Source organism: Marmota monax, unplaced genomic scaffold (genome assembly GCF_021218885.2).
Source record: "Marmota monax isolate L192 unplaced genomic scaffold, Marmota_monax_Labrador192_F-V1.1 WCK01_AAM20220418_F8-fsc00008, whole genome shotgun sequence".
NCBI lineage: Eukaryota > Metazoa > Chordata > Mammalia > Rodentia > Sciuridae > Marmota > Marmota monax.
The window spans coordinates 26359088-26386775 of NW_026694432.1; the positions used below are offsets into that span (position 1 = coordinate 26359088).

Sequence of the window (27688 nt, forward strand, 5' to 3'; positions counted from 1 at the left end):
CTGTGCACATCCCTTGGGCTTTCTCTTCCCTGGTCTTACTGATTAGGTTAGTTTGGGGCCCCCTATGACGTTTAACTTAAAATGGGTGATTCCTTAGTATTTTCTGGGCCAATTTTTAAATTTGGTCATCCTACTAGACATTTTGGCATAAATTTTACAGCTAAGAAGTTCTGAGTACTTAGTGATCTAAATCCCTGTTGGGAATCATGTAAAATGGTTTGTGGCTTTTGTTGATTTCTCCTTAGCCTTGGACTTAGGATGGGAATTGATTATTGAGGAATGTGCAAGAATTAGAAACAGAATTCCAATTGCAATAGAAGATTTAGGGTTAGGAAGAATTTTTGTTTGTTTGTTTTAATTGAGATTAGTTTTTGTATGTACCCATCCCTTTATGTTAAGATTTTATTGCCATAACCTAGAGGTGGTACTAATAGACAACTGACCTTGTAACTTAACTACCACATGAGTTATAGGGTTCAACTTTTCTGAAATCCAAATAATTTTTGTTTGCATTGTCCAGTATTTATTTAGCTACCAGAGTCCACAATTCTAAATTGTGAGTTAACTCATTTCTCCTTTTTTCAGTGGAGTGGAATTCTGGGCCTGTCCACCTTCTTGTCTGTACTGAGCAAATGTGAAACTTCTTGAAGGCAGTCCTTAAATCCATAAATCCCTGTCAGCTTCTCTCTCTCTCTCTTTGTGGTACTGGGGATTGAATCCAGGACTCATGTATGTCACTCAAGCACTCTACAACTGAGCTACCTCCTCAGTCCACTCCCCCCATCCTTTTAAAAAAGTTTTGAGCTCTGGCTATGGCTCAATGGTAGAGTGCTTGGCTAGTATGTGAGAAGCCCTGAGTTCTATCCCCAGTACCTCAAATATAAAAACCAAAATCTCCCCTCAACCCCTGTTTCACAGGTCACCACTGAGCAATTTGATATGTCTCTCTTTTGGCTACCCAATTGATCTGCAACTTGAATTTATCACTTGGTACACCATAGAGAGCTCCTGTCATCCATAGTATGAATCTTCCATGCCACTTTTAATGGTTACAAGGTTGAAATTCTTTTATTTATTTTTTATTTTTTGAGAATTTTAATATTTTTTAGTTATGGGCAGACACAACATCTTTGTTTGTATGTGGTGCTGAGGATTGAACCCGGGCCGCACGTATGCCAGGTGAGGGCGCTACCGCTTGAGCCACATCCCCAGCCTACAAGGTTGAAATTCTTAAAGAGATTTTTGTCTTTGGTACCAGGGACTGAACTCAGGGGCTCTCGACCAATGAGCCACATCCCTATTTTGTATTTTATTTAGAGACAGGGTCTCACTGAGTTGCTTAGCACCTTGCTTTTGCTGAGGCTGGCTTTGAACTCTTGGTCCTCCTGCCTCAGCCTCCTGATCTGCTGGGATTACAGACTTGCGCCACTGTGCATGGCTCCATTAGAGATTTTTTTTTTTAAAATATTTATTTTTTTTTTAGTTTTCGGTGGACACAACATCTTTATTTTATTTTTATGTGGTGCTGAGGATCAAGCCCAGCGCCCCGCGAATGCCAGGTGAGTACGCTAACACTTGAGCCACATCCCCAGCCCTCCGTTAGAGATTTTTATTGGATCAATTAAACATTTTTTCAGGAATGTAATCCCAGCAAATCATTATTATATTATTATATTATTTGGGCCATCTTTCCAGTAAGAATTTTAGCATAAAGGATGTGTACACACTCACCCCTCCCACACTTTTTAGGAGTTAGGGGTGTGATGCTGGTTGAGAGTTACCTCCAGCCAAGAAGGCTGTTTGCCACCAGCCTAAGTGCTGATATAAATTTCTGACCCTTGGTACCAAGAAAGTATGATTTTTTTTTTTTTTTTTTTTTCCAGAATAGAGGCTAAGGCCACTCAGGAAACTAACTGTACAAAACAGCCAGAATTATGCTGAAGTACCCTGCTCTTCTATCCCTTAGCAAGAATGAAGGGCTGGAGTATGGCTCTGTGGGAGAGGGCATCCCTTGCATGCACAGGGCCCTGCGTTTGATCCCCAGCAGCTCCAAAAGAAAAGAATGAATGTCAAGAAAACAAATTATTAAGTGGAAATTAATTTGAAAGGCACACTCACTCCTAAACTCCATCATACCTGGTGGTTCACATCATGGCTGTGATGACATTATGTATCCCATATGCTGTGATGAAGTCAGAGTTGGACTGGTAGACTGACACCAGCCAGGCATGGTGGTAGGGCCAGTGATCCCAGTGAATTGGGAGCCTGAGGCATGAGGATTGCAAGTTTGAGGCCAGTCTCAGCCCCTAAGCAACTTAGTGTGAATGTGTCTCAAAAAAATACAGAGGGCTGGGGATGTAGCTCTGTAGCTCAGTGGTTAAGCACCCCTGGGTCCAATTCTCAGTACCAGAAAACAAAACAAAACAAAAAACCAAAACTGATAAACCAGAATGTCAGTTCACTAATGGGAAGCCCATATAATTGGCCTTCCATATCAGTGGGTTCTGTACCCTCAGATTCAACCAACATTGAACTTAAAACATTTGAAAAAACAACCAAAAACCCTACATTTATCCTGAACATGTATACTTTTTTTGGGGTATGTGTGTGTGTGTGTGTGTGTGTGTATATGTGTGTGTGATTACTCCTTAAATAATACAGTATAAAAATTACACGGCATTTATATTGCATTAAGCATTATAAATAATCTAGAGATGATGTATATGGGAGAATGTACATAGGTTATATGCAAATACTATGCCATTTTATATTAGGGTCTTGAGTATCTAGATTTTGTTATCTGCAGGGATCCTGGAAAAAAAAAATCTATTTGATACACACACACTCACATACACTAAATTCCCTGTAGGTATGATTTTGTCAAAGTGAACTACTACTATGTAGAACTATAATGCTTTAATTAAAAAAAATAAGTTTGGGCTGGGGATGTGGCTCAAGCCGTAGCGCGCTTGCCTGGCATGCATGCGGCCCGGATTCGATCCTCAGCACCACATACAAACAAAGATGTTGTGTCTGCCGAAAACTAAAAAATAAATATTAAAAAATTCTCTCTCTCTCTCTCTAAAAAAAATCATATTCTGTAAAAAAAAAAAAAAAGTTAATATCCTTTTTTTTTTTTTTCCCCCTCCTGTAAAAAAGCTGGTAAGCTAAAATGCCATTGTAAATGTTTGCTTGGTCATTATGGGATAAGAAGAGGAAGTGTGATATTATATCCAACTCATGGTTTTTACTGTAGGTATATATCTGCAAAGGAGACAAGATTACTAATTTCACTGATGAGGACTGATCAGGACAGCACTTCTGTGCCCCAACTTCCAACAGTGCTAAAGAACCACTGTCCCTATATGGATGCTACTTTCCTTCTGTTAGGTGTCTATTACATAGTAGGCACTCTGTCGTTATACTCTAATCATGCTTTCCTAATTATAAAGCAAAATATTACAAACTTTTCCTCACACAATTTTATATAGAATAGTTGCAAGAATAGTATAAAGAAGTCCCAGAGACCTTCCACCCAGATTCCTGAAACATTTTCTTTTTTTAAATGCATCACTACTTTGTTTTTTGTTTTGGTATGGGGATTAAACCCAGGGGCACTTAACCACTGAGCCACATCCCCAGTCATTTTTTGGTATTTTATTTAGAGATAAGGTCTCACTGAGTTGCTTAGGACCTTGCTAAGTTGCTGAGGCTGGCTTTGAACTTGCAATTCTCCTGCCTCAGCCTCCCCAGCCGCTGGGCTTACAGGCGTGCACCATTGTACCAGGTCCTCCTTCCCTCTTGATCTCCTTTTACTCCACTGATCCTCCCTATATCTTTTTTTTTTTTTTTTTTTTTTTTTAAGATATGCTTTTTTTGGTGGTACTGGGGATTGTAGGTGAACACAATACCTTTATTTTATTTTTATGTGGTGCTGAGGATCGATCCCAATGCCTCACATGTGCTAGGTGAGCACTCTATGACTAAGCTACAACCCCAGCACTCCCACCCCCTTCTTTTTAAAAAATATATTTTTAGTTGTAGAGGGACACACAATATTAATTTATTTTTTAATATGGTGGTGAGGATCCAACCAGTGCCTCACAATGGTAGGTAAGTGCTTTGCCGCTGAGCTACAGCCCCAGACTCCTCCCTATATTTTTATGATATCCAATCCCACCCCCAAAGGCTAACGTTTTACACTTGCTTTATCCTTTCCCCTCCTGTCTCTCTCTCAATCTGATGGGTCAAAACATTCTTGAGACTGTAAATCCTAAGAGATGTAATAGAATTGGAAATTAAAAATAAGATTTCACAAAACTCTTCTACTTTTGATTTTTTGTAAATTATTCAAGCTGAGTTGAAACATCTAAACTTCATTTTATAGCAATTTGTAAGTTAAGCTCTTATTGATTCACATTGGCTACTAATGAACAGCACTACAAATTTGGATGTTCACCAAGTCATACTGATTTTAATAATTCAGTGTTGCTCTTCTTTCCTTCCTTGGTTTTCTGTAAGACTTGCTTCCTCCTATTTTAGTCGCAGTAGAATTACCAAATTTCTTTCTTTCTTAAAGCAAAACGGTTGTAAGACACATCTTTGTTTTCAGTTCATAGTGTTATTGGGGACAATAATAAGTACTTGTAGATAACAAATAATTGTGTCATATTGCTAAATTGAATTGTTTCTAATCTAAATATTTATATTCTTGGTAGTTGAGGGAAAAATCTGTTGTGACTGACCAAAAAGAAGTTGCTCCCCATTTGTATCTTTCAGTACTCAAAATAGAGTGGGAGTTTCCACAAAACAGGCACAATTACTTTTTCTTGTAACTTTGTAAAAGCTTAGATTGACCTCTGTGGCTGGTCCCCAGGAGCTAAAAGCTATGAGTTTTTTTTTTTTCCATTGTTTCTAAAACACTGTATCTATTAGAATTTATTTTAGGCAACTCTGTATCAGACAGGATTTTTTTTTTTAATAAAAATGCCAATCTCTTGCTTTTGAGGCTCCAGCTGTAAGGTAAATCCACCTCTGGTTGTTTGTTTTGAAATAGTTTGATGTACAATTTACAACCACTAAAGTGTACAAATTATAATTGTACGACTCAGTGAACATGCCATGTGTGTATATCCATGTAATTCCAACTTGTGTCAAGATAATCCTCCCCCCACTGTGGTACTGGGGAATTGAACCAGTAGTGGTCTGCCTCTGAGCTACACCCTCAGCTCTTTTTATTATGATTTTAATTGAGCTGGCAGAGGGTGCATACCTGTAGTTGCAGTGATGACTGAGGCTGAGGCAAAAGAATCCCAAGTTTGAGTCCAGTCTCAGTAATTTTTTCCTCCTTGTGCTGGGGATTGAACCGAGGGGGACTTAACCACTCAGTCACACCCCAGCCCTTTTTATATTTTATTTTGGGACAGAATCTGGCCAAGTTGCTCAGGACCTCACTAAGTTGCTGAGGCTGGCTTTGCCTCAGCCTCCCAAGCTGGGAGTGTTTACAGGCCAGCGCCACCATGCCTGGGAGAGTCCCAGAAAATTTGGGAGAGCACCCAGGTTCAATTTCCAGTATAGGAGGAAGGAAGGAAAGAGAGGAACGACTTGAGGGAGAATGAATGTAAGTCAATGCACTCGCCCACAGATAATTTTTTTATTCACTGCAGGTGTCTTCATTAGTATTTCCACATTGATTTTTTTTTTTTTCTTTTTTTGGAATGGGGGAATGAACTCAGAAGCACTTGGCCACTGAGCAACATCCCCAATCCCCATTTTGTATTTTATTTAGAGACAGGGTGTCACTGAGTTGCTTAAAGATTTATTTTGGATCATAATTTCAGCAGTTTATATTATATTTATTTAATTTTATGTGCTGCTGAGGATCGAACCCAGGGCCTCGCGTGCTAGGTGAGCGCTCTACCGCAGAGCCACAATCCAAGTCCCTCGTGCCTCGCTTTTTCTGAGGCTGGCTTTGAACTCGCGATTCTTCTGCCTCAGCCTCCCGAGCTGCTGGGATTACAGGTTTGCGCCATCGCTACCGGCTTCCACACTGATCTTTAGACCATACCATTTAGCAAAGTTTGCGTTGCATCTCCTGTGACATGACTGTATCATACATTTTATAAATTTTAAAATTTATTTCAGTTCCATGTCCAGCCAGTTGGGGTGAGAAGGTCTTTGCTTGGGATTTTAAATCCTTTAGTTAATTCATAAAATTTTCTTACTAGTCATTAGTTTCTGTTTTCTGGGTCAGATATATAAAAATCAGAAGTGTTTTGGTCCGTTTCTTTCTTTGGTCGGTTTCAGCCTAATTTGTCATCTAAAGTTAGCTGTCGATGCCATTCCAAGCCTTTGGGGCAACACTAGAACAGCCTCCAATAATGAAATAAATGTGGTATTTATAAAGGAAGATCTTTATCTAGAACGCCTTCTCCAAATTTATTAGGCAGAAACACTGGAAAGTGCGATGCAAAAACAAGCTGGTAGGATTATTACAGACGGAAATCCAAACAATTTGAGAGTGAAGAGAATAAGGATTAGTGACTAAAATAACTGCAAGGGTGTTGTGAGATGGAGAAAGTTTGCACACTACTAAGTTCTAATATATGACCGCTGTGGGGACTCTAGGCAGGGGGCGCGGGTGAGAGTGATGAGGCTTCGGCCAGCTCTTCTCTTCCTTGGCATTCCAGGGCTGGGGCTAGTACCTTCGCCGATGCGCAGTCTGCTCTGCCACCTGGCACGTTCCATGAGCCCAAGCCCGGAGCTCACCTTCGCTGGGCTTCCGGGAGCCACATCGCGCCCACCTGCAGCAGCATCTCCGGCGCGCAGGCGCAGAGGTCAGTGCTCGCGGCCCTCGTCCGGAGCTAGGTTCTGCGCAGGCGCAGCACCTCTGACCAGCCGAGCCCCCAGCCGCGCTTCGTTCCTCAAGTGAGACGGGAGAGGCCGCCCCGCGCGTCGCGTTTTTTGGCCGGCGACTGCGGCGCGTAGTCTGACGCGACGGATTGCGTCACTTCCGCCCCCTCCCGGGAGGCGGCGCTGGGCCGGTGGCAAGCCCCCGGAGGGAGCCGCAGTAGTACGACGGAAGATGGCGACGAGCGGCGGCAAAGAGGCGGCGGCAGCGGCGCCGGCGCCCGGGGCCCCGGCAACGGGGGCGGACACGACCCCGGGCTGGGAGGTAGCGGTGCGGCCCCTGCTGTCCGCGTCCTACTCCGCCTTCGAGATGAAGGAGTTGCCGCAGCTGGTGGCCTCAGTCATCGAGAGGTACCGGGCGGCGGCCCCGGCGGGGCGGCGCAGGGGGGAGGGGAGGGGAGCGGAGCGTCTGGACCCGCTTCCCGGGCCACCTCCTGCTCTTGGGGACTCCCGCCCCAGCCGCGGCCTCGGGCGCCCCGGCCCTGGAGGGCAGGGCTTGCCTCCGCTTCCCTCCGCCGCCTAGGGAAGCCACCTGTGCCTCAATTTCCCCTCCAGAGCAAAACTTTTAAGGCGGCCTCGCGGGAGGGCGTGGTCGCACTCGTTGAAGTGACTTTGAGATGTATCGCGCCCCAAGTGAAACGTCCTGAGGATGCCCCCGTGCTAAGGTCAAGGCTGGGATGAGTTTGCATTTCTCGCCTGCACTCATCCTTCTAGCCTGGGCCGGAGCGTAGCCCGGGTTTAAATTGGAGATCTACCACATAATTTTATAACGGTCTCCCTGTGGTGCTCTAATCACCAGAGGCACGTGTTATTTCTGTGACTGAAGCCACTAGTTTCCACCGATGACTTTCTTTTTACTTTGCATTTCTTGCACATTTCTGCTGTAACGGGTGTTTGATTAGGAACATCGCAGTCTGAGAGATCATTTTCCCGGAGGAGTGAGTGAGTACTTCCTCTCCCATCTCTTGCAATAAAATATCTTCAGACTCTTACATGAGACTGTTTATCGCCTTACTGTTTCATGGTTTTTTTTTTGTTTTGCAGAAATTCTTAGACTGCAAGAGTCATGTTCATAGGAAGGCGGTGATCTCAGAGTGTCTCCTGACATACTGTACTTAGAGCGGTCTTTCATTAGTTTAATAGTAGACTTAACACTTTTAAGGCCAGTCTCACTTTCATTTTCCTAGCCAAACCTTGCTTTGGCAACTCCCTGCAGTTGCTAACTGGGTCATTTTAGCTTCTTACCAACAAGGGTATATCTAAATGTTATCGAGGATGTTAGAAATTGCTATTGATTAATTAAGGAAGGCTCATGGTTTGACACTTGAGCTTCTTATGGTGCTTATTGTTCTTAGGCTTGTGATGTTTTGGATGCAGAATTTTAAAAATTATAATAAAGTAATTGTTGGGTTTGATAACTTCAGAGTTAAGTGGATTTTCCTTTCTAATTAGTAAGCTGTGAATGTTCTAAAGATGTAAACGAGTATCAAAGATAGCGCTCTCAAATTATGTAGCTTTTTAAAAAAACTGTCTTAAACATTTGGATTAGTGGTATTTTTTTCCAGAATCATACTCATAATGTTACTAGCTGTTAACAATGTTCCACCCTTTTTACAACATTTTCTTTTATGTTTTTGTGGATCTGAACCAAGAAGGTTATAAAATAAATTGTTGACACCTCCTGTACATTCTTCTCTTCTGGGGTCAAGCCTTTTAAACTGTATTAGTTAAAAAACTCCTCCAACCTGTTGAAGGAGCCAAAACCAAATTCATCAAAATAGGTTTGAATTTTGCTAGTATAGGCTTTAATGACCCCTCCCACACATCCTGTATTAGCTGAGATAATGAGTAGTTGTTTGTGGTTGTAGTTATTAGTGGGACTTCTTTTTGGTTTAGAAAAGAAGTCCAAACTGATAGGTTAAGTAACAGTTTTATTGGAAGGCAAGATCTTTGAAGGCCCCATTTTTGTTTTTGTACCTCATTTAAATTTTTGGGGTGGTGGTATGGGGATTGAATTCGGGGGCACTTGACACTGAGCCACACCTCCAGCCCTATTTTGTATTTTTTATTTAGAGACAGGGTCTCACTGAATTGGTTAGCACCTCGCTCACTGTTGCTGAGGCTGGCTTTGAACTCGTGATCCTTCTGCCTCAGCCTCCCATGCCACTGGGATTACAGGTGTGTGCCACTGCACTGGCCTCAGTTAATTTTGAACGCCTGTTATTTTTTCCTCTTCATGTCCTATAAGAGAAGTATGATCATAAGAAAAATTTACGGAAGAAATATCTGACTTACAAGTTCTTTATGGTGTATACCAATTAAACATAAAATGTTAGTTTGGTGTAGAGCTTAGTGTTGGTAAACTTTGGGAAGAGCCACATAATAGCAGGTCCTGTGGTCTCTGGACTGCTCAACTCTTCCATTGCAGCTATGGGCAATACTGTATATAAATGAATGGGGTGCAGCTTTGTTCAGAATCTTAGGTATGGACACTAAAATTTGAATTTCATGTGATGTTTACATGTCACAGAATATTCAGTTTAAAAACCATTCTTAGATGTGAGCTGTACAAAGATAGGCAACTAGTTGGACTTGATCTGCCAGCCACACTGTGCTGATTTTTGCCTTAGAACACACAAATTTTATACCAAGCCATCAGTTTGAGAAGTTTTCTTTATTTGCCTTTCCAAAAAATGAAGAAAAGTTCTCAAATTGTGGAATTATTTCTTGCATAGTGAGTTATAGCCACAGAGTGTATAGTATCAGACCAAACACTGACAGATACTGAGGTGAGTTTTGTCTTCTGGTTAATCATAGGCTAAGATGCCCAAGCTGTACTTTGCTTGTGTGATTGCCACTCCTAACTTCTGCAGTTCCCTTATTTCTATTGTTATGCTTGCCCTGTTTTTCTTCCCTATCTCCTGGGACCTTCTATTTTTCTGTTGTAATTTTCTGTTCTCTGCTTCTCTTTTTGATGTTCTGGTTCCATCATATCAACTTTTACTTCCTGTCTGGCAGCCTGCTCATCTATTGAATTCTTCTCCTCTGGTTGTTGGGTATGATGGTACTTAATCTGAGAGATTCCTCAGTACTCTACCATTCTACTTCCTAGCTTTTCTTTCATGCTTTTATAGTTGAAATAGATACTTTTTGACAAGTTTGTTTGACTTCATAACCAAGTTGTGAAATGAAGGATTAATATTAGCATGAATAAATTGTGAAGTAAAAGGAATCATTAGGTTTTTAAAGAAAGAGATAACTGAGCTGTTGACCGGGGTTCATTTTCTTCTCTCTCTCTCTCTCTCTCTTTTTTTTTTTTTTTGGTACTGGAGATTTAACCCAAGGTTGCTTCACCATTGAGTTACATCCCCAACACTTTTTTGCTTTTTGAGATGGGTGTCTCACTAAGTTGCTTAGGGCCTTGCTAATTTGCTGAGGCTGACCTTAAACTTGTGATCCTCAGCCTCCCAAGCCACTGGGATTACAGGTTTGTGCCAGCATACCTAGTAGGGGAATAACTTTTATTTCCATTGTCTATAGCTAGTATGCCTTTAGTAGTAAAGACTTAAAAATCATTTAAACAACATTACCTCTTCAGATCAGAAGTGGCTAAAACTTGTTCAATGGACCACATACTATACATGGGATTAATTAATATAAGTGCTGAATGTAGAATGTAGTTTTCTGTGTTAAGGTATAGAGAAATCCTTAACTCTGTGCAAGATATGTTGGTGAGCATAATTGCCATTAGACAGTCTGAGTCTTTACAGATTAAAAACAAACTGGAAAAGAAAAACAAAACACACCAAACCCTAATCAAAATAAACCTTTTCCTTGAGCTGACCTGGCCTCTTTACTGATAAGCCTCTGACAATTTCTGCCTCCCAGATATTTGAAAAAATTTAGGGCAAAGACATCTACTTGGGAAGGGGAAGCTGTTACAACATTGTCATTAGATACTGCACAGTCATTTCTTAAAAATCTCGAAAGGGAGAATGTGATGCTGTAATGCACAAATGTGCTTTTGCATTTGTAAGCTGTGATGATTGACCTACAGGGATCAAAAAGCCCACTGTCGAAAGATAGTGTCTCATTGTGAGAATATTTCTGGTGTCTAATGATTCTATGTCTTGTAAGACATTAACCATAGGTCTGTCAGTGTGTGAGGAAAGTATCTGAAAGAAAGCACTTAGATTATGAGACAGTATGTAATGAATTTCTATATTAGAAGTTCAGGTATCTGATAAGGGGTAAGGGGCTTGTGGAGTTTAGTTTTTGAAACAGATATTCAATATGTTATTAAAGAGGGAGAAGTGAGGTGAATCTGTAGTCGTTTATTATGCCTCCTCCTTAGATTTCCATCTCATCCTAAAAAGAGGTGGATATTTCTAGACTCTAGTCAATTCTTTTTTCACTTACACATCAAATTGGATTTCTCTGACCTGGCTGCTTAGCTGCTGTTTCCCTTTGTGCTCTGCACTTCATTTATTTATCACGTAATAGAAAAGCCTCAGATTCCATGTCCGTCAGCAGTGTTTCAGCCTCAGTGGTGCTCTTGTTAGAATGTGTTAGAAGAGGCAGGTGTTTCAGGAAGATACCTTCACCATCCCGAATAAAGGCATACTCACCTTTAAGTCTCCTTGTTTTTCTTCCTTTGGGTTGTATTTGCCTTCAGTTTATTCATTCTTCCCTTTCCCACTTAACCTCTTGCCCTACATTTGGTGTTTTGGTGTCTGTCAGTTTATTGGGGAATGAGGGTGGGGTAGGGAAGTGTGGCAGCACATTTTTATTAGGTGACTCATGACTCCAACACTTTCTTTAAAAATCAAGAGATCTGACAATGAAGCCATGATGACATGTGCCTGAAACCCCTGCCACTTGCTACTCTGGGGATAGTCTAGAGGATCACAAGTTCAAGCCCAGGCTGGGCAATATAGTGAGACCTTTTCTCAAAAAAGTGACAGTGCCACGCACAGTGCTTTTCTACTGTCCTTCAAGTCTTTTAAAAACTAATCCTTAGTTACCCTAAACAGATTATAAGTGGAGGTCAAGAGGGCTCCATATTTCCTCTGCCATTGTTCTTCTGTTTCCTTATTGAAATAAGACTGTTGTATATTTCTAGGGGAAGAAGTTTGTTAAGTCTCAACGGGATCCACAAGTCCCTAGGTTCAGTCCTCCCCCGAAATGAAACAAAAATAATGTCCGACATTGCCAGGCACCTAAATGAGTTTATTGCTATGTTATTTAGAATGCATTTCATTACCAGAATGGGAGTGAAAGCACAGAATGAGTTCCATCCTTTGGGTGGGCAGTCTTCCCCCTGGATTTGGTAAACCTGTTCAGCTGAAAAATGTGGGGGTAAGCAGCTCTGAGTTTTTAAAATAAAGCAGTGGAGGTAAATGACTCAGTAAAGCACATCAAATTATGGAGCAGGAATACCTTAGGACAGTGAATAAGAAAGGAAATGGAAGTGAAGGAAAAACTAAGTACATAAGGGAGAAGCAAGGGGATCTAGTAGTTTTCTGCTGAGTATATGAGTTATAAATGAGCTGGTCAACAGGAATTTTGAGTGCTGCTTAGTAAACTTTGTTTTTGTTTTGTGTTTTTTGGTGGTGTGAGGGATTGAACCCAGGAGCATTCTTCCTGTGAACTTACATGCCTAGCTATTTTTAAAAATTTTATTTTGATACAGGGTCTCACTGAGTTTCACAGGTTGACTTTCAACTTGCAATCTTTCTGCCTCCCGTGTATGTGGGATTATAGATGTGGACCACCACACCTGGTATTTCAAACTCCTTTTGGGGGAATGGGGTGTTGGAATTGAACCCAGGGATGCTCAAAGTTATAACCCCAACACTTTACTTTTTATTTTGAGACAGAGTCTTGTTAAATTGCTGAGACTGGCTTTGAATTTACAGTTCTCCTGCCTCAGCCTCTGAAATTGTTGAGGTTACAAAGCATGTTCCATTTCATCTGCTTGTTTCTTCTGTTATAATTATCATAACAAGTAGGGAAAAATGATCCTTGGTGGACAGGAAGATCCTTGTATATCATAGGTGTTCCATATTTTTTCTCTTGATGAAGTAGCTGTTCTAAAATAAAGGACTAATCTTTGATAAATACCCACTTAATCCTTGATAAATCTCCAAATAACAAAGTCCTTGTAATGCCAGACTCTTCAGTGTTGCTTGAGGTGATTCATCACTCACATCAGCGCCTTCCAAACATTGACTTGTGTTTTTGGCTTCTACGTTCATTTTGCAAGCGAATACTCTTGCTGGCAGTGAATAGAATCCTAGCTGTTTATGTTTCCCTTCCTAGGCTAATACTTCTTGCTGGGGATGAATTTACTAAGGAAATTATTGACCATATAGCTCTGCTCTTTCCATAAATAAGATACATTTTACTCTTTGTTCTGTGTTTCTTATTCTCTAGAGTAACATCTGACTTCATAGAGAAAACAACTTCATTGTATCTAGCTTTTAGAACTAGTTGGGCTTCAGATTCTCACAGAATAGGGCCTTTCCTCAGCTAATGATGAGGAATGTGGTTCGAAAATCACCAAATCTGTTGTGATCTAACTTTAGCTCCCTTGGGTGGTGGTGGGGCGTGTGGAGTAGGGAAAATGTTCTCATATTCTGGTAGTGAATTTTGAATTTTTACTCAGGATTTTTTTTTTTTTTTTTTAGAGTCTTGGTTGTAGATGGACCTTTATTTTATGTATTTATATATTTACTTATTTTTAGTGTGCGTGGGGCTGATGATTGAACACAGTGCCTCACAGATGCTGGGCAAGTGCTCTACCACTGAGCCACAACCTCAGCCCAGATCAGAGGATTTAACTTAATTAAAAAATATATAAATATAAATTTATTTGTATGTTTATATATTTATTTTTGTAACTTTTTCCTTAACCTTGAATTGATTCTTTTCAAGTTACTGAATTCTGGGCTGCTAGTGGTCTTCAAGATGAGTTACTTTAATCTATTCTTCCACTATCTTTTTATTTATTTATTTATTTATTTATTGGTTTGGTGCTGGGGTTGAACTCAGGGGTGCTTGACCATTGAGTGACATGCCTACCCCTTTTTACTTTTTATTTTGAGGCAGGGTCTTGCCACATTGCCTAGGACCTCACTAAGTTGCTGAGGCTGGCTTTGAACATAACGAGTTGCTGGGATTACAGGTGTGTACCACCATTCCCAGCTCTGCTAACAGTATCTTGAGTGTTCTGGTCTGCCCACTTTTGTTGGTCATCAATGATGTTATTAGCTTTTGGTCTTTGCCAATCAATAATATAGGATAGACTGGCATCCTGTTATATTTTTACTTGTGTATCTTTAGTTCTAAATGAGTTAGAAAATGTTTTCTGTTTATTATTCTCTGCTTCTTACTAAGCCTGATACCTTGAACAAGATACTTAATTCTAATAAGCTTCACCTTCCCGATTTTTTTTTTTTTTTAATGATGTTAAACCCAGGGCCTCAGGCAAGTGCTCTACCACTGAGCCACATCCTCAGCTCCAAATCTTGAATATGGAGAATACTACCTACCATGTAGAGCTGCTGAAAAGGATTAAATGAAGTAATTCCTATAAAGGGATGTATGGCACATAGTAGGCACTCAGTAAATGTCGGCTGCATTTGTTTTCTTTACAGTGAGTCAGAAATCCTGCACCACGAGAAGCAGTACGAGCCCTTCTACTCCTCTTTTGTTGCGCTTTCCACACACTATATTACAACAGTTTGCAGCCTCAGTAAGTATTCCACTCTTGTCACTCCCTCGAGAGCTTGTGAATAGGGGGATTGTTTATCCTCTTGTCAGATCATCCCAACAAGTTGTTAATGAGGTCTGTGTTTTAGTACTCCTAAGCTGTCTGCTGAGGAGTGGAGACTATTGTCAGCTGTGCCAGGCTCCCTTACCTAAGCCAGCGGAGTGGCCTTTAAAAGCTACTATGCTTCAGCATCCGCTTTGTAACCATTAAGTTGATCTTCCTTTCTTTCTCAATCAGAAGTATTTTACTGATTTCACACATTTAATTCCTGGTGTGTGAATTTTTAGGGGGATATTGGTACCCCCATAAATTAACTACTAGCCTGTATGCACAGGTTAGACTTTGTTTCTTGTTGGTTTTGGTGAGAATGTGAATTCTCCTCTTGTGTTCTCTGGTTTATGAAAAGAGTTCATCTTCAGTTCCTCATTTTCTGAAATTTCCTACCCTCAGAGGGACCAAGCCCTATTTTATGTTATTTCTGAACTTTTGCATTTTTAGTTTATTTTTATACTAAATTGAATAGTTCTGAAGAATTCTAGTTATTTATTACTTGAATAATTGGCTAAGCAAATAAACTAAAAGGAATCGTAGAGCCATTGAATAATCTGTGTCCAGTGCTGTTTATTGTATATAGGACTGACTGCTGCTGGAAAAACTACTTTAGCTTGAAGAAACTGTGTAAAAAAGTCATTTAGAACTTGTGGGAAAAGAGAGGCGGTTACTCTCATGGTCAGGAGCATAAACTCAAGAGGCAGAATTCTTAATTTGAATGTGATGGGCAAGCCACTTAACCTCTCTGTATGTTAGTTTGCTAGTTTATTAGAAATGGGAGGGGAAAATAATACCTGCCTTATAGGTTTTGTCTAAGGATTAAATAAGCTAATATCATTTGAAGTACTTGGCACTTAGTGTAACATATTTCATTATCATTATTTTAATTTCCATTGAGTGTAAGATGAATGGATCTATAAGCAGTTGATGGTTATCAATGCCAAAATGCCTTCACTCCTTGGCTTGTTGGTTATGAATAATTATTTTCATGGAATGATATTGGGAATGTTGAACATACAGAGCTCAATATTTGTTTTGTTTGGCTTATTGACTGTGAGGCTGAGCAGTCAGATTAAGTAAGGTTTATTACTTTCTCAGTTCCCCGGAATCAACTTCAGTCGGTGGCAGCAGCCTGTAAAGTCCTAATTGAGTTTTCTCTCCTGCGTCTTGAAAATCCAGATGAGGCTTGTGCTGTGTCCCAGGTGAGAGTGATGCGTCTCTTTCTGGCCCTTATTTTGAAGTAGGATTGTGATTAGTGGGTTTGATGGAAAATGGATGGCATAGAGCAGAGGTTGCTAAAACTCTGTAATTGAATAATAAATAATTTGTGGACTCTATGGTAATTATTGCAGCTAGTCAGCTGTGCCCTTGTACTGTGAACACAGCCATAGACAATATGTAAATGAACGAATATGGCTGCATTCCGTTAAACTTTATTTAAAAAAAAACAGGAAGTGGGCTGAATTGGGGCTGTAGTTTGTCAACCTTTGGTGGATAGGACTGTGGAATCTTTTTCAAGGATTGCAAGTTTATATATTTATAGGGGCCAGGCAGGTAATAGAACATGAGTGAAATGTGCTGGTTGACAAGGTTGGAGGTGCCAATGAAAGGAACCAACTGTTATTTGGCTCTGTCTGATTATTGCCATGTAGAAATGGGGGCTCCAAGTGGTTATATCTTGTGAATTGTTGAGAGCTGTAAGAATTCTGGATTTGTATGTGAAACCTTCCATTTTAAAAAACTTAACCATAACTTCAAATTGGGAAAAAATAATTACTGTGAGAATAAGACAAATCTGCAGGCAAGGTAGTGTCTGAGGACCATCAGCTTTGCATCTCTGCTTTTTTTTTTTCCTTCCCCCCAAATTGCAGTTCTTTATGTGAACGTAAATTTGGCCCTGTGCCAGTTGGAATTCCCAAAAAGAGTAGAATCTCCTGAAAGACATATTTGAATTTGTTTTCTTTTCAGAAACACTTGATTCTCCTAATCAAGGGCCTGTGCACTGGTTGTAGCCGACTAGATAGAACTGAAATTATCACATTTACAGCAATGATGAAATCTGCCAAGCTGCCACAAACAGTGAAGACACTTTCAGATGGTGCGTGTTCCTTCTCCAGACCTGGTTCACGGCCACCTCCTTGGCCAGCTTTGCCTTTTGGTGGCACTCTGCTGACCCTCCTTTTTTTGTTCTTGCTGTATTACAGTGGAAGATCAGAAAGAGCTGGCCTCGCCAGTAAGCCCTGAGCTGAGGCAGAAGGAGGTACAGATGAATTTTTTGAACCAGCTGACCTCAGTTTTTAACCCTAGAACTGTAGCTTCACCGCCTATCAGTCCACAGGCTCTGGTGAGTTCCTTCAGCCAAATATCCTCATCTCTGGGATTTGGTAAGGTGGTGATACTGGAACAAAAATAACTATGTATTTTGTATTTGTGATATAAGGTGATAGTCACATACCACATATAACATTTTGGTCAAGGATGGACCATATAGTCCTGAGAAGTTATATCGTCTAGTGACCTCATAGCCATCTTAGTTTAAGTATACTCTGAGATTTTATACAATGACACAGTTGTCCAATGATACATTTTTTAGAATGTATTCCCTCTGTTAAGCCGTTGCATGACCGCACATGCCTACGGTAGAAATAAAAGAATACAAAACAATGAAAGTAAAATTCATGCCAATTGATTCTGTCTGCAGTTGTTATTATTTTTTTTTAAATATTTTTGAAATTGTAGTTGGACACAATGCCTTTATTTTTATGTGATGCTGAGGATTGAACCCAGTGCTTTGCACGTGCTAGCCGAGCGCTCTACTGCTGAGCCACAACCCCAGCCCCAGTTATTACTATTTTGATGATCATTCTTCTAGGCATTTTTCTTTCTTTTTTTTTTTTAATATTTATTTTTTAGTTTTAGGTGGACACAATATCTTTATTTTATTTATTTTTTATGTGGTGCTGAGGATCGAACCCAGTGCCTCACACATGCCAGGTGAGCGTGCTACCACTTGAACCACATCCCAAGCCCTTCTAGGCATTTTTCAATGCATAAAGACCATATAGAAGCTGGGTATAGTGGTTCATGCCCATAATCCTAGTGACTTGGGATGCTGAGGTGGGAGGATTGCTAGTTTGAGGCCAGGCTCAGTAACTTAGTGAGATACTCAGCAAGATCCTGTCTCAAAAAAAAAAAAAAAGAACCAGGAATGTGATAAAGTGCCCCTGGGTTTAGTCCCCAGGGCAGGGGAAGGACCATGTACAATTTTCTGTAAAAAGCATCACTCTAGCTGGGCATGTTGGTGCACACATGTAATCCTAGCAATTTGGGAGGCTGAGGCAAGAGGATTGTAAGTTCAAGGCCAGCCTAAGCAACTTGGCAAGGCTTTAAAGAATTTGGTGAAATTCTGTTTCAAAATTTAAAAAAGTAAAATAAAAAGGGCTAGCAGTGTAACCAGTGACAAATTTTCTCTGGGCTCAATCCCCAGTACCCCCCCCCCCCAAAAAAAAAAAAAAAAAAAAGGCATCACTCTGTGTTAGCTATAGAATAGATATTTCCCCCTCCTCTTGGGAAAGTATCTCTGTTTTTTCCAATATTAGTGAGGAATTTCCCACCCTCATCATAAGAGAGTCTGAGTATCCCTAGAATTGCTGTTCAGTTTTCATTTTGTACAGCTGGGCAGATTGAGGTGAACAGGTGGTAGTGTTTTGATAGACCTGTGTTGTTTTTCAGGTGGAAGGAGAAACTGATGAACAGTCATCCACAGATCAAGCCTCTGCAATCAAAACCAAGAATGTGTTTATAGCTCAGAATGTGGCTAGTCTTCAAGAGCTTGGTAAGACGTTTGCTGCTGTTGGAAAATGATTTCTGTGCTTACAAAAACTCGTTAAGCATGCTTCTTCCATGTGGAGAAAACAGACATCAAACAGAGTCTTGTTTGTGAGGTTGTGCATTTTCATAATGCAGGTGGCTCAGAGAAGCTACTGCGTGTGTGTTTGAACCTGCCGTATTTCCTACGCTACATCAATCGGTTCCAGGATGCAGTATCAGCCAATTCCTTCTTTATCATGCCTGCAACGGTTGCAGATGCCACAGCTGTTCGTAATGGGTAAGGTGCTCCTCCAAGCTGTGCTTTACATTCTAATCAAAAGAGGTATACTTCTAGCCGGGTGCTGTGGCACACGCCTGTAATCCCAGAGGCTTGGGAGGCTGAGGCAGGAAGATTATGAGTTCAAAGCCAACCTCAGCAATGGTAAGGTGCTCAGGCTGAGTGCCCCTGTGTTCAATCCCTGGTACACCCCCCACCCCCCAACAAAAGAGCTACCTGTTTCATTTTTATGGCATGCTATTTTTTTTTTTTTTTAAACCAAATTATAGAAGCAAGCAGTTCCAGGAGATTCCTTTGATCTTCTTTGATTTTTCTCTGTTATGTTCCAGTTTTCATTCACTGGTGATTGATGTAACTATGGCATTGGATGCTCTTTCTCTACCTGTGTTGGAACCTCTTAATCCTTGTCGTCTACAAGAAGTGACAGTCCTCAGCCTAAGTTGTCTATATGCAGGTGAGAAGTTATGATGTTTGGTCTTATTTTCTTAAACACAGATATACTTTCAGGAAACCGTGAGAATCCTGAGTACTTGTCCCCCTTAACTTATTTCTTCTCCTAGAGAATCTCTAATTTAGTCACATGTAGGTGAAATAAAGTTTCAGTAGGAATCTTTGTAAAGGACCCTGTTTAACTGCTGGCATTGTGTTATATGCACATTCGATTTCATAGTATGTGTAGATATTAAGTATCTACTGCATGAAGAACAAAATGACAAGGACTTTGGAGATATCAAGATGAATAATATATCATCCTTGCCTATAAGGATTCTATACCTGAGATTTATAGAATATAAATCTCAAGGGAGATTGAATCTTGCTGTCGGACCAGGTTTGAAGGAGACTGGGACAGAAGGTATCTGTTTATGTTGATAAATGTGAAGAATGTTATTTATGTTTCCATAAAATCCCTTCTTCCTGTTGACCATGGTGTCTTGGATGCTGCCAGCATCCATTGATAACTAAAAAAACAAAAAAAAAATTTAAAAAAGAAGACAGATAGGATTTCACCTTGGCTACGCCTAGGCAGAGGCAAAACAGGACCGAAAGAATTCTGGAATTTGGGAGAACATATTGCATTGCATGCATGTGTGTAAGTCTGTGGATTTTGTGGGTACTGGTGGGGGTTGTATAGATGGACCAAAAGGAGGTTCATGTAAAAACGCAGACTAAGTCATTTGGACCATATCCTATAGATAGTAGACAACAGGTTCTGGAGTGTGTGAGCCTATGAGTTATATTTTATAGGAAGAACATTTAGACAGTGGAGTACTGGATATTTTGGTCTGGGGAAGTATTGGAGGCAGGAAGATGGATTAGGAGGAATTTGCAGTTCATTTAGGCAAGACACATTTAGGGCCTGAGCTAAAGAAGTAGCCTTAAGAATAGAAAGCTAAAGAGGCGTGTGAGATTTGATCTTATATTTAATTTGAGGTTTATTAATTTAGATTTTCAGTGAATTTCTTGATTATCACATGGATCTCAATACATTTAGTCAATACGTAACTAAAATTGACAAGGATTAAAGCTTTCTTTTTTTTTTTGGTATTAGAAATTGAACCCCAGAGGCACTTTACCACTGAGCCACATCCCCAGTCCTTTTTTCCCCCCTGGCTGAACACGGTGTAGAGTCACACCAGTAGTGTAATCATATGTGTATATAGGGCCCAGTCCTTTTTATTTTTTGAGATGGGGTCTCAAACTTCTAACTTGTAATTCTCCTGTCTTAGTCTCCTGAGTCATTGGGATTATCGGCAGTGAGCCACTGCGTCCAGCAGTGACAAGTTTCTTAAAAATTCATGGTTGGATTATATATCTCAGATTTAGTTTATTATTGAAAATTGATCCTTTGGGATTGATTTAAGGAGAGAGATTTAGCTTGGATGCTTTTGAGAAATACCATGTAAAGCTCAAGGTTTTTTTTGTTCATAATCTTAAATTTTTTTAATTTATATATTTTTATTTATAGATGAACACAATACCTTGTATTTTATTTATTTTTATGTGGTGCTGAGGATTGAACCCAGGGTCTCACATATGCTAGCCAATCGGTCTAACACTGAGCCCCAAGCTCCAAATCTTAAATTAAATTTTTTTTTTCATTAAAAAAGTTACCCAGATTTTAGCTGGGTGTGTTAATTAATAGTTGTTTGTAGTCATAGCTATTTGGGAGACTGAGGGTAGGAGGATCACTTGAGTTCAGGAATTTAAGGCTAGTCTGCGCAATATAGCAAGATCCTGTCTCAAAAATAAAAACAGGTGTAAGGAAGAAAAGTCAGATTTTGTTTAAAGTACTTTTAGTTAACGGAAAACTTGAATAGATTATATGGAGTTCTCATATACCTCCTTTCCCCTTGCATAGTTTCCCCTGTTAACATCTGAAATAAGTATGATAGATTTGTCATCATTAATGAATCAGTTTGACACAGTGTAAGTAAAGTCTTTAGTCCTGTAGGGTTCCCTGTTTGTGTTGTGTAGTTCTATGGCTTTTGACAAATTTATAATGTTAATGTATCCATCATTATCATATCATACAGAGTAGTTTCACTGTTCAGAATATCCCTTGTGCTTCACCTATTTAACTCTTACCCTCTTTTCCAATCCTTGGTAGCCATTGACCTTTTTATCATTTCTGTTGTATGTCCTTTCTCAGAGTGGCATGTAGTCAAAATCATACAGTATGTAGCCTTTTCATACTGGCTTCTTTTACTTGGTAAAATGCATTTAAGGTTCCTTCATGTCTTTTCTGGTTTAATAGCTCATCTTTTTTTGTTGTTGACTTGTGTTCTATTGTATGGATGCAGCACAGTTTGTTTATCATTCCCGCATTGATGGACATCTTGTTTGCTTCCATTTGTAGGCAGTTATGAGTACAGCTGCAATGTGCAGGGTTTTTTTTTGTGTGTGTGTTGGCGGGGTGCAAGTTTTCTGTTTATTTGGGTAAATAGGAGTGTGATCGTTGGATTATATGGTGTGACTATGTTTATTATGGTCTTGCCCTTATGGAGTTTCTTTTTTTTTATATTAATTTTTTAGTTTAGACAAATGCAATATCTTTATTTTTATTTTTATGTGGTGCTGAGGATCGAACCCAGTGCCTCACACATGGTAGGCGAGCACTCTACATCTAAACCATGACCCCCGCCCATGGAGTTTATTTTCAATACTCATTCATGGAATTGAGATACGTTTTATCTTTCAGTTTTGGAATCTCTGCTTGTTCTTTTTCAGGTGTGAGTGTGGCAACCTGTATGGCCATCCTTCATGTGGGTAGTGCCCAGCAAGTACGGACAGGGTCCACAAGCTCCAAAGAAGACGACTATGAAAGTGATGCAGCTACAATTGTCCAGAAATGTGTAAGCCAAGCTTTGGGTATAGGGAATCCTGATCATTCAGATGAGGGGCATGCCAGTTCCTTTTCCTCAACAGGGACAAGGGTTAGGATATTCTCTATATTCCTTTCCTTGTGTAGTAGGTCTAAGGCTGATTTCCTTGGCATATTGGTTTGCAAAGATGTGTCCCTTTGTTGGCTCTTTAGGAAACATGCAACTTTGTGGTAGTAGTGGGCTTTATGAAAGATTATTCATTCATTCAGCAAATCATTTGTGGGCCTATTAGGTGTTCATATACTTTCTTTTCTTTTTTCTTTTCTGGTACTGAGGATTGAACTCAAGGATGCTCTGCCACTGAGCTACATCCCCAGTTGTTTTTATTTTTTATCTTGAGACAGGGTCTACATTGATGAGGCCAGCCTCAAACATACGATCTTTCTGCCTCAGCCTCCTGAGTTAGTAGAGGCACACAATAAATGAGATGCTTTCAGATAGTGATAATTGCATACAAGGAATGAATGGTGATCGAAAGCCATCTGATGCAGGCTTGGTGTGCTACTTTAGATTGGATGGAGGAAATACCCCTGAGAAAGAAATGTAAAAAAAAAAAAAAAAAAAAAGATAAACTAAATGTAAGGCTAGGTGTGGTGGCACACGCCTGTAATCTCAGCGGCTGAAGAGGCTGAGGCAGGAGGATGGTGAGTTCAAAGCCAGCCTCAGCAATGGTGAGGCGCTAAGCAACTCAGAGAGACCCTATCTCTAAATAAAATACAAAATAGGGCTGGGGATGTGGCTCAGTGCCCTGAGTTCAATCTGGTATCTGCCTGCTCCCGCCAAAAATAAAAAAAAAGACAAAAAACTAAATGTAAATTGGGCTTCAGCTCCATGTGAAAATCAAGCAATGTATGGTGGGATAATTTAATTGAAAAATAGCCTGTGGATATTTAACTCTTCAAGTTAAATTAATTAAGGTTAAGATTTGGTATCTATAATGAAATATGTCACCTTGCTGAGATATTTTTTTTTGTGTGTGTTTGATACTGAACAGCTTGAAATCTATGACATGATTGGGCAAGCGATAAGCAATTCCCGCCGGGCTGGTGGTGAGGTAAGAAAGCATGTCTCTACTGGGTTCCTATCTTATAGTCTATAAGGTATGAATTCTTCTCCATGTTCATGTTTTGTGCCTTCTTTAACAGCACTACCAGAACTTCCAGTTGCTGGGCGCATGGTGTTTGTTGAACAGCCTTTTCCTTATACTGAACCTCAGTCCTACTGCATTGGCTGATAAGGGGAAAGAGAAAGACCCGCTGGCTGCCCTCCGAGTCAGAGACATTCTTTCTCGTACAAAAGAAGGAGTAGGCTCTCCCAAACTGGGGCCTGGCAAAGGGTATGTGTCTGTTCCTGTGACTGCCACTCCTGTTATGCTATCTCACTGGTTGAGGGGCTGCTCTAACTTCTCTCCTCTCTGAATTAGAGTGTGTGTGTGTGTGTGTGTGTGTGTGTGTGTTGGAATTGAGCCCAGAGCCTTGCACATACCAATCACATGCTCTACCACTGAGGTGCACTCGCAGCCTCTCCTAACCTTTCCAACAGAAAGATGCAACTTCCTACATGGTTTGAATTTAACAATAAAGATAAAGCTCGTGGTCCACTAGCTCTGCATTATAGCTGTGTGATTTTGGATAAGTCACTGGTTTTCTTTGACCCTGTTTTCTTATCTGTCAGATGGAAAAATATCTGTAATGTGTATTTTAGAATTATTTTCAAGTTCAACAGAAAAAAAGAAGTGCTTGTGTTGTAAAATGGCTCTCTTGACTTAGAGTGAGTGTTCAATCACCTGTTTAACCTGTGGGGTGAGGATGTCGTCCGCTCATGGTGGAGTGCTTCCTGGAACATTTGTCACTGTTGCCACCCTTTCATGAAAGGAGGAGATATGACTCATGTGCTGTTCAAAATTTAGTTTTTAAGCGCAGGCATTTCTGGATTTGATGTATTCTTTTAGTGCCTACCATGTACTCAGCTCTATTATACAGAGTTTGGAGGATATAGCACTTAAACAAGCAGTGCCTTTACCTTTATGACATTTGTTTTCTAACTGGAGAAACAGTGAACAAATATACCATTAAGCACCTTGTAAAGTGTCATATGTAAGTGTTGTGGAGGGAAAGAAGCCAGAGTAGGGATTAATGAATGACTGTTCTTTTAATTGAGATGGAACTGGAAAGGACTCTGAAGATGGTACATGGAGACCATATATGAAGTGACAGGGTTCAGTTCAGTTCAGTTGTTCAGTTTCCAGGCAGAGGTGTGATTGGCAATTTTGAGAATCACAAGGTCATTGTGACTAGATTGGAGAAATTAACTTAAGAAAGTGGTAGAAAATTACGTCACAGAGATTGCCAGTGGCCAAATAATATAGGGACAAGTGCTGTCTGAGGGGTTTCATCAGGAGAGATGTGACCTGATTTATTGGTGATCTGAGGACCTAGCTGCTGTGTGAAGATGAGACTTCAAGAGCATAGAAGGAAGGAGAACTGCAGGAAGCTAGTTATTATTCTATGTGATTTGTTAATGATGGGCAGTATTTTACTAAGTAATTATATCAAATTGGTAATTGACTAATTTCCTTAGTGATTTATACTTAGATTGTGCCAGATTTATTGTTCTGATAATTTTTCCCCCCCTTTTTTAAGTATTAGGCATTGAACCCAAGGGCTCTCTTACCATTGAGCTATACCCACAGTCCTTTTTCTTTGAGACAGTATCTTCCTAAATTGCCAAGGCTGGCATTGAGTTTGTGATTCATCTGCCTCAGTTTCCTGAGTTGCTGGGATTACAGTCATGAGCCACCATGCCCAGGAATAAATCATGCTTCTTGGTAAACCTCCTGAAATGTAAATCTTTTTTGGTGGTGCTGGGATTGAACCCAGGGCCTTGTGCATGCAAGGCAAGCATTCTACCAACTGAGCTATATCCCCAGCCCCTGAAATGTAAGTTTTTGGGAACTTGTTTGTCTCCTTGGAGTAAATTCTTTGAAGTTCAATTGTGATGATAAAGGACACAAATATTTTAAATTTTAAAATATTTTGCCAAAAAAAAAAAAAAAAAAAATTAGGGAGCCGAGATCTGAAGGGAAAAGAAAAAAAAATGTTTATATCTTTGATTACTAGTGTGGTTTTCTTTCTTTTCACTGATTTATTGGTCATTTGGGTTTCTTTTGTATACTGCCTTATGTCCTTTGCTTCAGTTTTCCTCTTTGGTTTTCTCTTTTTTTCTTATTAATTTACATGGATTGTTGTATATTTGATAAGTAAACCCTTTGTCATGTGAACATTTTGGGCATATAGAAGGTTTTATTCAAATGTTATATAAAACTTTTTATTCTCTTTGGTTTGTTCCCAGATATTTTACATAAGTTGGTAATTTTAATCTTTTTCTTCCAAAAAAGAAGGATTCTTTAAAAGTCCAGTTAACACTTAAATGTTGGTATTTTTATATGAACATCATGGCTTTGAATTGGGAGTTTAAATTCCAAAAAATCTATGGATTTGAGTTTCTTCTAGTCCAGGAATTCTTGCCATCATGCCTGCAGATCCTTTTGCAGTCCATGGATGGGCTTCAAGAGACTGTGTTTCTGTTTAAATGCCATTTTTTTTGTGTATGTACAATTTTTTGGAGTGTGGGGGAGGTCCATAGAGCCTCCAAGGGATCTAAGATCCCAGAATGACAAGATATACCATTTTAGAGACTGTAATTGATTGTTAATTATGTAAAGGTTGTGTTTTGATTTTTCTTTGTGTAGGCATCAGGGATTTGGAGTACTCTCAGTGATATTGGCAAACCATGCCATCAAGCTGTTAACATCTCTATTTCAAGACCTGCAAGTGGAGGCTCTTTATAAGGTGAGGAGGTTATTCTCTTGGAATCAGCATATCAAGTGCTAGATCCACTTTGGGGTCAGCTAGCTTGATCTATTAACACAGGTTATTATTTTTTTCTGGCTAAGTCATATCATTAATTTCCCTTTGATATTGATATTTTCAGGGTTGGGATACAGATGGTCCCCCTGCTGTCTTGAACATTATGGCCCAGAGCTCTTCCATACAAAGGATTCAGAGGCTCATTGACTCTGTCCCACTGACGAACCTGCTCTTGACATTGCTCTCAACTTCTTACAGAAAGGTGAGTGGAAATCGAACCATTGCTATTTTGAAAGAACTCATATACCCTTCTCAAAATGAATAAGATTCACTCTACACTATCATCTATAAAAACCCAAATTTGTGGTAATAGTTTTGAAAAGGAGAGGATTTTTTTTTTTTTTTTTTGGTACCACAGATTGAACCCAGAGGCTCTTTACCACTTAGCTGCCCTGTTTTTATATTTCTTATTTTGAGACAGAGTCTTGCCAAGAGGCTGAGGCTAGTCTTGAACTTGTGATCTTTCCTCCTCAACCTCCCAGGTCACTGAGATTACAGGCGTGTGCTATGCCTAACTTCAATTTAACTTTATGTAATTTAATTAGACCATATCTGTTATTGCCACCAACTGTCCCTTGAGGTTCCACCATTTGCATGGGCGCTGTAGCTACAGAAATACCTATTTGCCAAATACAAGCTGTTCCCTACATCTTTTCCTTCTTAGAACATCTATTCATCAGTCAACTAAGCCATGTGAGAGTGGAGACCACGTATTCCCTAACATTACTGGGCATGATCCTCAGAGCAGGAACAGACCAGAAAGTCTAATACTCTTGGATTAAAAAAAAAATGACATATGGAGAAAACGCTTCATGTGGTGAATAAGATTAAGTAGAATGGCCCTGTTTTTGTAATTGCCAATTACGGAAATCTCGTCGTTCTAGGCATGTGTCCTGCAGCGGCAGAGGAAGGGTTCCATGAGCAGTGATGCCAGCGCCTCCACCGACTCCAACACCTACTATGAGGATGACTTCAGTAGCACAGAGGAGGACAGCAGCCAAGGTACAGGCCTCTCCTTTTCTCTCCCAGTTTAGTTACAGAGTGCAGCAGATTACATAGTTCCTTGATTACCATTTTGTTTTCACTTACCTGTTTTGAACCTTGCTTTTATGTGCTATCAAAGATGATATGATATTTAATAAGAGCAAGTTGAGCATTGAAGAATGAATGAGGAATGCTACTTTCAGCTAAGCTCACATTGTGCCTTTTCCGCCAAAATCTGTGTTGACCCCTGTTGTGTGACCTCTGCTTATAGCTTTCTTAGTGCAACTCTAAATGTCACATCTGAGGTACTTGGTTTGGCTGTTGTTCATAGGTTTCTAGTGGGGCAATTCAGGGGAGGAACTGGAGAGTCTGATGTACAACAGGCCTGATAGTCCCTTCTGCCTTGCTCTCCACCGCTAAGTCTATGAGAGCAGTGGGAGATATCGAGAGAGGTGTGATTCTTATCTTAGGGTTTACATTTGAAAAGACAAATATAAATTTCCACTTGTAAAATATTTGACTTGTTATCAGTAAAATAAAGCAAAATTGG

General features: G+C 40.0%; 1 protein-coding gene across 11 annotated transcripts in view; it reads left to right on the plus strand.

The window, feature by feature from the left end:
• The first annotated feature begins 7069 nt into the window (after positions 1–7069).
• The window catches only part of Ubr4 (ubiquitin protein ligase E3 component n-recognin 4), a 127178-nt gene continuing 106559 nt past the window's right edge, over positions 7070–27688 (plus strand). For all 11 annotated transcript variants that reach the window (XM_058571102.1, XM_058571110.1, XM_058571105.1 and 8 more), the window contains exons 1-14: positions 7070–7260; positions 14568–14665; positions 15833–15936; positions 16703–16832; positions 16939–17078; positions 18467–18569; positions 18701–18842; positions 19172–19296; positions 22071–22195; positions 23220–23279; positions 23371–23561; positions 25977–26076; positions 26219–26356; positions 27039–27156. In XM_058571102.1, coding sequence (XP_058427085.1) covers positions 7085–7260; positions 14568–14665; positions 15833–15936; positions 16703–16832; positions 16939–17078; positions 18467–18569; positions 18701–18842; positions 19172–19296; positions 22071–22195; positions 23220–23279; positions 23371–23561; positions 25977–26076; positions 26219–26356; positions 27039–27156 — 1750 coding nt within the window. In that variant the 5' untranslated portion in view covers positions 7070–7084. The remainder of the gene's footprint in view (positions 7261–14567; positions 14666–15832; positions 15937–16702; positions 16833–16938; positions 17079–18466; positions 18570–18700; positions 18843–19171; positions 19297–22070; positions 22196–23219; positions 23280–23370; positions 23562–25976; positions 26077–26218; positions 26357–27038; positions 27157–27688) is intronic.